Genomic DNA, 10,921 nt, shown 5'->3' with positions numbered 1-10,921 from the left:
CAGTTTGTAATAGCTAAATCTTGGAAACAGCCCATTTGCCCATCCGTTGGAAACTGGATAAAGATGTGGTTTTTCTATAAAATGGCATATTAGCCATAAAGAATGAGAAAATAGATTCATTCATAGGAAAATGGATGCATATTGAAGATATACTCCTCAGTGAAATAAATAAGTCACACATGTGTAAATACAGAATAGTTTCTCTGGTGTGAATAATGTGCAACAATGCATAAGATTCTAATAAGATTACTGACATTTAGAAATGGGAAGAAAGGAGCTAAAGGTGTAGGGAAGGTGGGATGGGTAGGGGAAGAGTAAAAAGGGAAAAGAAAAAAATGTGAGAGAATGAAAAGATGAAAATAAAGTGTTTGTAGATGGGGAGGGGAGGAGGGGGTGAAGGGAGGGCAGGCGTAAGGGGAAAAAATGAGAATCAAGACTTGTCATGTAGAGGTACAAGATCCCAACAATGAATGTAACTGTACGGTATCCCTAAAATGTACCAATAAACTCAATTAAAGCTGGAAAAAAACTGATAAGGATTTTCTCTCTAGATGAGTTTTTAGCATCTAAGAGGGGCCTCCCAAAGATTTATTAGAAATGACATTTTATTTATTAACATCTTATATTTATTTTTCTCAATGGGAAAAAATTGTATGCCCTTATTATCAACTAAAGCAGTCAAATTCACAAGAATGCCGCGGTTGTAATACTGTGTTTTTTCATGGATGTGTAAAACTTAACAGGTTGAATATTTAGCATTACATTAGTTGATTCTCTGGAACTGATGCTGCTAGCTTATTAGCTGTACATTGAGCTACTACTAAAAGCAGCTTTCCCTTTGTTGTCTGTCTTTAACATTGGTTTATTTCATAAACTTCAGAAATGTATGTAGTACTTATTAGTGCAGAAAGTTTTTGCTATTGCCTGATATTGCATAAGTTAATTAAAGATCTATAAGATTTTCCTATAAATGATACAGGAACATTTAAGTTACTGTTGGTTTTTTTTGTTTTGTTTGTTTATTTGTGGCATTAAATGTTGAACTCAGGGCTTCTACACTGACGCGTCTATCCCTTTTTAATTTTTTATTTTCAGACAGTCTCACTAAAGTTGCTAAATTGTTTGGATTGGGTTTGAACTCGCACAGTCCTCCTACCTTAGCCTTCCAAAGTGCTTAAACTTGCAGGTTTACTATACCACACCCAGCTTTTTAAACATACCTGTACACATATACATATATGTGTGAATGTTTTAAAAGTATTTTAATGTGAACATTAAACTATTAAAATATTAAATTAGGCTACATTTACATAAATTTTTATTATAGTTAAGAGTACACATCATAAAATTTAGCTTTATAAGAATATGGTTCAGCTTTAAGTACACTTACATTGTCATAAAACATATTTCCAGAATCTTTTCATCTTGTCAACTTGAACCTGTATCCATTAAATGACTCCCTTTTCTACAGTTGATAGTAACCATGATCCAGCTTTTTGTATCTCTGAATTTACTATTGTAGATTCTTCATATACGTGGAATCATACAGTGCTTGTAAATCTAGTGCTGACTAGATTTCCTTCACTTAGCATAATGTACTCAATGTTCATCCAGGTTGTAGCATGTAACAGGTTTCCTTTTTAAGGCTGAATAGTTTCCATTGTATGTGTACCACATTTTGTTCATTCATTCATGAAGGCCCATTGAGGTTACTAGTACCTCTTGACTATCGTTATGGTTTGCGTCTAGATATCTCCCCAAAGTCTTATGCAGTCATAGATGGCTTTTTCAGAGGTAGGTGAATCTAGAGTGTGTGATGTTGGGATTAAGGGCGTGAATACTAAATCAGTACTCTGATTGCTTTGACACCATCATAATCCCAGTAGTCTGGATAACATAAAAGGGGCAGAAAGAAAGTTACCTTGTTGCTTTTGCTAATATGTGGGCCCCATGAGTTGTTTTCTTCACTGCAGAGCCACTCTGCCATGTGTTATCTGCCTTGGAGTCACCTGATTATGGGCTGAAACCTCTACAAACTATGTGCTAAGTAAACCCTTTCCCTTTAACTTTGGGTGTCAGGCACAATATTTTGCCTCAGCAATGAGAGAAAAATAACTAACACAATTGCAAATAGTGCTTTTATGAATTGGACATGCTTCTTTGAGATCCTGAGTATAATGTTTGGACATATATCCAAAAGTGGGATTATTGGCCATATATATATTTTTTTTTTTTTCTTTTTTTTTTTTGTACTAGGGATCGAATTCAGAAACTTACACTTGCAAGGCAGGCAGCAGAACCACTGAGCTAAATCCCCGGACCTGGCTGTGTATTGTGGTGGTCAATGCTGATTGGATTAAGAGGCACCTAGTGAGATGACTGGATTGTGAGGGCACTAACCTAATCAGTAGATAACCCATTCATGAGTTTATGACTGAGTAGGCTGGGGAGAGGGGTGCTGTGAAAGGAAGTCACTGGGGCATGCCTTTGAAGGATATAACTTATCCCTAGCACCATCCTCTCTGCCTTTTCCCTCTCTTTCTGCTTCCTGGCTGCCATTAGGTGAGAAGCTTTCTTCTGCCATCTTCTTCCTCCATGTTTCTGCCTTTCAGCTTGCCCACCTGTACTAAAAGTATGACCCAAAATGAACCTTTTACCCTCTAAGTTGTGGATGTCAGGTATTTTGGTCATAGCAAGGAAAGGCTGACTAATGTGAGGAAAAGGTTTGATTTGGCTCATGGCTTCACTCCATGATTGTCTAGCTTTGCAAAAACACTGTAGCAGAGGGCAGGTAGAGGAAAGCTGCTCACCTCATGACAGCCTAGAAGTAGAGCAGAAAGTGGCAGAGAGAGAAAAGGGGGCTGGGACAAGAATGTACCTTTTTAGGTTGTAACCTCAGTGACCCACCTTCACCATCGAGGCCCCTCCTCCTAACAGCACATTCATTGAGTAATTATCATTGGATTAATCACTCTGTTGATGAAGTAAGCATCCTCAATCCATCAGCCTTTGGGGGACAGTTCATATTTAAATGATAATAGGATCCCTTGAAATTCCATCCAGATATATCAGTTCTAACAGATTTTGGGTGGAATCCTCAGGGTTTTCTTCCTATAAGATCAGGTCATTTATAAACAGGCATTTCTATTTGCTCCCTTCCAATTCGGGTGTCCTTTAAATGATATTCAATGACATGGGCAATACTTGAAACTGTTGTTGAGTCAAAATAATGTGTAAAACATTGGAGTATGAGTGTAATTTGTAAATAAGGCAAGAAGAATTTCATAATTACACTTACAGGAATGGAAGAAAATGGTGGCTGTAGAGGTGATATTCTTCATTCTTTTCTGCCTTGGCTTTTTCTTCTAAGATAGTTATATTAATATGGTTACAATAACATGAGATAGAACATAGAAGTTCTTTTTACCTTTAAAAATGGTAGTGCCTATTATTGATGCCCATGTAGGATGAGTATATTTTTGGTAGTTTTCTGTTAAATTTTGTTAATAGAGGTTTCAAATAGGAATATTTTGCTGATATTAGTCAACCTTATAGTCTTCCCCAAAACATTTTAGGAGGTTAGCGAACATAGATTTTAAGCTCTGGAGAGAGCTGTCCACTAAATTATACATACTGGCTTAATTAATTGCTTCAGTAAATCTGAGATCTGCCGTGATACTGGAGGGAAGAATGTGGTGAAGCCTACTGCACTGTGCCTTGCCACAACCAAATGTTTAATGCTTAGTGCCTTTTATTTTTAATCTGAGTGTACATTGCTTTTGATATTTCAGAGGAATTTTTTTTCTTTTATTGAGTTTACTGGAACATTTTAGGTATACAGTACAATTACATTCATTATTGGGATCTTGTACCTTTGCATGACAGGTCTTAGTTCTCATTTTTTCCTCTTGTCTGTGCCCTCCCTTCACCCCCTCCTCCCCTCCCCATTTACAAACACTTTATTTCCATTTTTTCATTTTGTCATATTTTTTTCTTTTCCCTTATTACCTTTCCCGTACCCTTCCCACTTTCCCTACACCTTTAGCCCTTTTCTTCCTATTTCACATGGTCAATTCTCTCATTAGGATCTTATGTACTATTATAGTTTTTCACACCAGAGAAACTATTCGGTATTTACACATGTGTGACTTATTTATTTCACTTAGGAGTATATCCTCAATATGTATACATTTTCCTATGAATGAATCTAATTTCTCATTCTTTATGGCTGAGTAGTATTCCATTTTATAGAAAAACCACATCTTCTTTATCCAGTTTCCGACTGATGGTCAAATGGGCTGTTTCCAAGTTTTAGCTATTACAAACTGTGCCTCTATAAACATTGGTGTACATATATCACTGTGGTATGATTCTTTTAATTATTTTGGAAAGATACCCAGCAGAGGGATGACTGGGTCAAATGGAACCTCTAGTCCAAGCTCTTTGAGGTGTCTCCATATTGATTTCCATAGTGATTGCACCAGTCTGCACTCCCACCAACAATGGAGAAGGGTTCCTTTCTCCCCACAACCCCGCCAACATTTGTTATTGTGTGATTTCTTGATAGCAGCCATTCTTTGTGGGGTGAGGTGGAATCTCAGTGTTGTTTTCATCTGCATCTCTCGAATGACCAGTGATGTGGAACATTTTTTCATATATTTACTTGCTGCTTTTACTTTATTGTCTGAGAAATGTCTGTTCATTTCAGATGCCCATTTTTGAATTGGGTCTTTATATTTGGGGGGGGCTGATTGTTTTGAGTTCTTTGTATATTCTCGATAATAGTCCTTTGTCTGAGGAGCAGCTGGTAAAAATTTTTTCCCGCATTGTAGGTTGTCTCTTAGTTTTGTTAATGGTTTCTTTTGCAGTGCAAAAGCTTTTTAATAAGATGAGATCCCACTTGTTGATACTTTATGCTAATTCCTGTGCTACTGAGGATTTGTTCATAAAGTCTTTTCCTATGCCAGTGTCTTCAAGAGTTCTGCCTAACTTATCTTCCAGCAAGCTTTGTGTTTCTTTTTTAATATTTAGATCTTTAATCCACTTGGATTTTAATTTAGTGCATGGTGAAAGATAAGGATCTAGTTTTAATCTTTGGCAGGTTGAGATCCAGTTTTTCCAACACCATTTATTAAAGAGGCTATCTTTCCTCCAGTGGGGACGGTCAGCTCCTTTGTCAAAGATGAGGTAGCTGAGTACATCTGGAGTTGTTTTTGTGTCTTTCAGTTTGTTCCACTGATCCTCAGGTCTGTTTCTTTGCCAGTACCATGCTGTTTTTATCACAGTGGCTTTGTAGTATAGTTTCAAATTGGGAGTTGTTATACCTACTGCCATGTGTCTGTTGCCTAGGATGGCTTTTGCTATTCTAGATCTCTTATGGTTCCAAATGCATTTTTGGATTATTTTTTCTAGTTCTGTGAAATATAGTATTGGAATTTCAATTGGCATTGCATTGAATCTATAGCAGTTTGGGTAGTATGGCCATATTCACTATGTTGATTCTTCCTACCCAGGAGCAGGGGATATCTTTCCATTTTTTTATATCCTCTTCAATTTCTTTTTTCAGAGTGCTCTAGTTTTCAGTGTAGAGATCTTTTGTTTCTTTTGTTAGATTGATTCCTAGATACTTCATTTTTTTGGATGCTATTGTAAAAGGAATATTTTCCCTTATTTCTCTCTCCGTGTGTCTGTTATTTGTGTATAAGAAGGCTATTGATTTTTGGGTATTCACCTTGTATCCAGATACTCTACTGAATCTGTCAATTAAGTCTAGAAGTTTTTTGGTGGAGTTTTTTGGATCTTCATTGTAGAGTATCATATCATCAGCAAATAATGACAGTTTAACTTCTTCCTTTCCTATCTTTATTGCTTTAATTTCTTTCTCTTGTCTAATTGCTGTGGCTGATGTTTCCAGAACTATATCGAAGAGGAGTGGTGATAGTGAGTATCCTTGTCTTGTTCCTGATTTTATCATGAAGGTTTTCAGTTTTTGGCCATTTAATATGATGTTTTGTGTTGGTTTTTCATAGATAGGCTTTATTAAGTTGAGATTTAGACCATCTGTCCCAATTTTTTTGCAGGGTTTTTATCATGAATGGGTGTTGAATTTTGTCAAATGCTTTTTCTGCATCTATCGAGAGGATCATATGATTTTTGTCCTTGAACAGAGGAGCTTTTTAAGACTTGTTTAAATGCAGAAAATCCTTATGAGGATATTTATTACAAATGTTACCCAGAAGTCCCTTACAGAATGTAACTTGATCCTGTTTTGACAAACTAATCATTGGAAAAGCCGCTGATAGCTAAGTAAAGACTGGCATTGGGTAATTTTATTTAAAACTAAGAAACTAGGAAAAAAGACTCCTAAAGTGACCCTGGTACTAAGGCTGTATCTTTTTATAGAATAGCGTGTTTGTCCACGTTAGTTTAGAATTGTACCTTGGGGTTTCAGTGTGTTGGTAGACAGATGATGGTATAGGAACAATGGACAGTCATAGTTTTTGTCCATCACAGAGTTGCCATTCAAAGAACTCGGTAGCTTTATGAGCAATTCTGTCTTAGATTGTTGGCCTTTAAACAGTGGTGGAGGCTATGGTTGCTGCGTTAGTGCTCGCTGAACATGCTAAAATTAAACAGTGATACAGTTGTTTTTCCAAAAATAATTTAAAACACAAGTCCCCGATGTCAGTGCCATCTAGAATCCAGAGTTTTATAACTAATACATATCTGGGCTGGGGATTTAGCTCAGTGGTTCTACCACCTGCCTTGTAAGCACAAGGTCCCGAATTCAATCCCGGCACCAAAACAAAACAAAAAACTAATATATATCTGCACTTTTCAGTTCCTCTTTACAGCTACTTCCCAAGGCTCAAGCCAGTCTTAAGAGCTTTTAATTATTTAATTAGCATTTTAATTAGGACTGATTCCAATGTATACCACCTCAGATACAATGCCACCATCTCTCTTGACACCCCCTGGATTCTCTTTCTTACTGAAGTGGGTCAGCTTTTCCTGGGCATATTAGGCTTAGTTGTCTAACACACAAATCTGACATTCCTTAAAGAGACAGATTATAAATACCTGGACTCAGGCCAGGGATCTAGCTTAGTGGTTCTGCCACCTTCCTCACAAGCGCAAGGACCCGAGTTTGATCCCCAGTGCCAAAAAACAAAAACAACAATAAATACCTGGACTCAGTGACCCCCACCTGTTTCTGCCTGTGCTTTGGTGCGACCAGCAGCTGCCCTTATTAAAAGGAAGAGAAAAAAATGCACCCAAACATTCATTCACTAGTAGAGTTCTTATCTGTATAAGGACACACTCACCAGCCAGGTTTTCAGTAGGACATCTCTAGGAACTTTAGCCACAATCATTAAAAGTTTATGGCCTTTTACTCTAATATTCCACTTTTATTGTGACTCTGTTGCAGACAATAGACCGTCTCAGTGGTTCATATTTTGAAAAGGCAAATGTGATTAGCTACTACCAATCTATGGATTACTTCTTTACAGGCCAGTTGCCCACCCTGGTGTTCATTAAGTAGATCACGTGGCACAAACAGTAGCTCCTCTTAGATGGAGGTGGGTTCTCTTAGGAGGGATAAGGCCAGGCTGGCAATGGTTGTTCCTTCAGAATAAAATGCCCTAACACAAACAGATATCAGAAAGAGAAATTGATTCTTAAGAAATGTTGATGCTTTAGGGTATATTAAATTCAGGATGCTACCAAGACATTCAGATGGAAATACTAATAGGTTACATGGGCAAAGCTAAAGGTGCTAGGACATTGTACCTGTCAACCAGTCTCTTCCTTAACCTTGCCGAACTCTGAAGAATGAAACTTCTTTGAGAAAATATCTTCTCAAAACCTATTTATACATAATTAGCAGAACTGGAAGCTACAGGTAGGTGGGCAGACTTTTACTACAGCCTTCAGGCCTTACTGCTTCTGCCTACATTGATAATGAGGAACATGCAATCATCTTCTGTTTGTATTTTCTCCATTGGTTCTTTTACTGACAGATCATTAAGCATTAAATTTTCCATTTATGTACCATTGTATATACACAGTACAGGTAATATATGTTATCCAAATTTACAAATAAAAATTATTATCTTAAGTATGTGCACCCATGTTTATAGCGGCACAGTTTGTAATAGCTAAATCTTGGAAACAGCCTATTTGCCCATCCGTTGGAAACTGGATAAAGAAGTTGTGGTTTTTCTATAAAATGGAATATTACTCAGCCATAAAGAACAAGAAAATAGATTCATTCATAGGAAAATGGATACATATTGAAGATATACTCCTAAGTGAAATAAATAAGTCACACATGTGTAAATACCAAATAGTTTCCCTGGTGTGAATAATTTGCAACAATGCATAAGATTCTAATAAGATTACTGACATTTCGAAATGGGAAGAAAGGAGCTAAAGGTGTAGGGAAGGTGTGATGGGTAGGGGAAGAACAAAAAGGGAAAAGAAAAAAATGTGAGAGAATGAAAAGATGAAAATAAAGTGAAATATGAGAAAAGACTTGTCATGTAGAGGTACATGATCCCAACAATGAATGTAACTGTACTGTATCCCTAAAATGTACCAATAAACTCAGTAAAATTAAAAAAAAAAAGATTTTTTCCATTAAGTTTATCACTAAACTTTTTAGATATACAATACAGTTACATTCATCATTCAGAACTTGTACCTTTGCATGATGTATTTTGGTTCTTACATTTTTCTTATTCTCCTGAGTTCCTTAATGGCTATAAATAATTTAATATATAGTAACTAAACTAAGTACATGTTTAAACTACATTTATAATGATCGAATCCTTAAAAGGTGTTTATGCCATGGCAAAAGTATTTAAAAATTGTTTGACTCTGAATCACAATAATGGAAAGATTTTGTTTATCTAAGGCCTGATTTCAGAATTTTTCCTTCTTGGCCCTGTAGCATTTTTTAAGATGACTGATATATAGCCAGAGTCTATCTGAACACCACAGACTTAAACCTGAAGTTGTTTTTCAGAGGAACACTATGACACAATATGCAGTGAAAGTTTTTATAATGATATCCTTAAAAGGAACACCTTAATTTTTATCTTTGTCATTCTCCAACATATAAGTAGTACTGCTGCTGAATTTATTCTATTAATTGTGGTATGTGCCCTGTGTACAGTATCTCTTTCCCATACTTTTCCAACTAAGGGAATTACATATTCACCAACATGGGAATGTAAGAATCCATTGCAGAAATGGCCACAACTTGATATTTCTAAATATAGGGAATATTTGGAGAAGTAGGAGGTAAGGAAGCTAAGTAGTAGAATGAATCCAGATGCTAATCGTAGCAGAAGAAACTGACACAGAAGGGTTAAATTGCGGAAATTCCAGTGAAAGTCTGAGCCAAGATTTGCATTCAGGTGTGTGTAAGCTACAGCTCAGGCTCTTAACAGCTACATTAGACTGTCTTTACACGATACACGTGGAGTTATTTTACCAAAATAAACACTATGTTGATATAAGAAAGTTTGATGGGAATGGCATTATTCTCATAACTACCACAAAATTCTCATAAATAAACTATTTTATTTTAATATTTTTTTCTAGTTAAACTGCACAAACAGGTTTGTGGTAGACAAATTGAAAAATAACAAAAGCAAGAAAGAAGCAAAATTAGTTCCAGTTTTACCCTCTAGGCACAACAATTGCATTTTTAAAGCCATTTATATACATATTAGCTAAATATATGTATATATGGGTTTTTTTAGGTAATAAATCATGAAGGTATTTTCTTATCAAAACATATTTAGAATCCTGAGTATCTATAACTACCATAATTTTTTAACCACTCTCATTTTAAACCATACCATAGTAAACGTGTTTCTGTGCTTATCTTTTTCAAAAAACATTTTGAAGCAACCGCATTCAAAGATCTATACATTTTTAACCATTCATGCTTTATAGAAAGAATGTACAAATTTACATTCCCATTGAAGTACTAGAAATACTTAATTCTTCATCTGTATCTAGTACTTAGTGAAGTTTTCCTTCCTTCCACTTATAGAGATTTTGGCTAACATGATGAGCAATTTATTTTGTTTTTCAGGAGATGATTTTTCTCTGATTCAACAAGAAATATTTATGGTTAAAGAATGTAAACACTGCAACATCGTTGCCTACTTTGGGAGCTATCTCAGGTAAAAATCAACAACCAAAAGATCTGCTGTCTATGTAGTTTATATTTTCTTTGCTACCTCTCTCTCTCTCTCTCTTTCTCTCTCTCTCTCTCTGTCATGTAAATGCTGTTTCACAAGGGCATTTAAAATATTATATTGTGTCAGTGGCCTCAACTCACCAATCAAGAGAAATAGACGGGCAAAATGGAATAAGAAGCAAAATCCAACAATATGTTGTATACAAGAAACATACCTAGTGCATAAAGAAGCCCATAGACTGAAAGTGAAAGGATAGAAAACAATTCTCCATGTGACAGGAGCCCCCCGCTCAAAAAAAAAAAACAGGGGTAGCAATCTTATTTGCAGACAAAGCAAATTTCAAACCAAAACTGATTCTAGTATTAGTGATGTAGGATGGTACTGTATCATACCTCTGTGAATGTAAAATATCTTGTACCTGCTTTATGATACATAGTAGGGACCATGCTTTATCAGAGCTACATTTAATGATATTACTCTAGCATGTTCTCTTTCCAGATGATGATTAAGATGCTAATAAAAAAAATGGTGCCAGGTACCACAATTTGGATATTATTCTTTTCTTTGTTTGTTGTTGTTGTTGTTATTCTTTTTTTTTTAATGGAATGTGCTGAATGTCTATAATTTTGTTCAGATAACTGCAGAACCTGGAAAAGCTGTTGCTGCTATCGATGCATAACATACTGCTATTATTAGTCTTTATA

At 35.8% G+C, this 10,921-nt stretch overlaps 1 protein-coding gene across 1 annotated transcript in view; it reads left to right on the top strand.

Annotated features, from left to right (window-relative positions):
- The window catches only part of Map4k5 (mitogen-activated protein kinase kinase kinase kinase 5), a 115,219-nt gene that overhangs the window by 47,441 nt on the left and 56,857 nt on the right, over positions 1-10,921 (top strand). The window contains exon 6 of the mRNA XM_010632707.1: positions 10,109-10,199. Within this exon, the coding sequence (XP_010631009.1) occupies positions 10,109-10,199 (91 nt within the window). The remainder of the gene's footprint in view (positions 1-10,108; positions 10,200-10,921) is intronic.

The sequence above is a fragment of the Fukomys damarensis genome, unplaced genomic scaffold, assembly GCF_012274545.1.
Source record: "Fukomys damarensis isolate Sample0158 unplaced genomic scaffold, DMR_v1.0_HiC HiC_scaffold_17, whole genome shotgun sequence".
NCBI classification, from domain to species: domain Eukaryota; kingdom Metazoa; phylum Chordata; class Mammalia; order Rodentia; family Bathyergidae; genus Fukomys; species Fukomys damarensis.
This window is presented reverse-complemented; position numbering and strand designations above follow the sequence as displayed.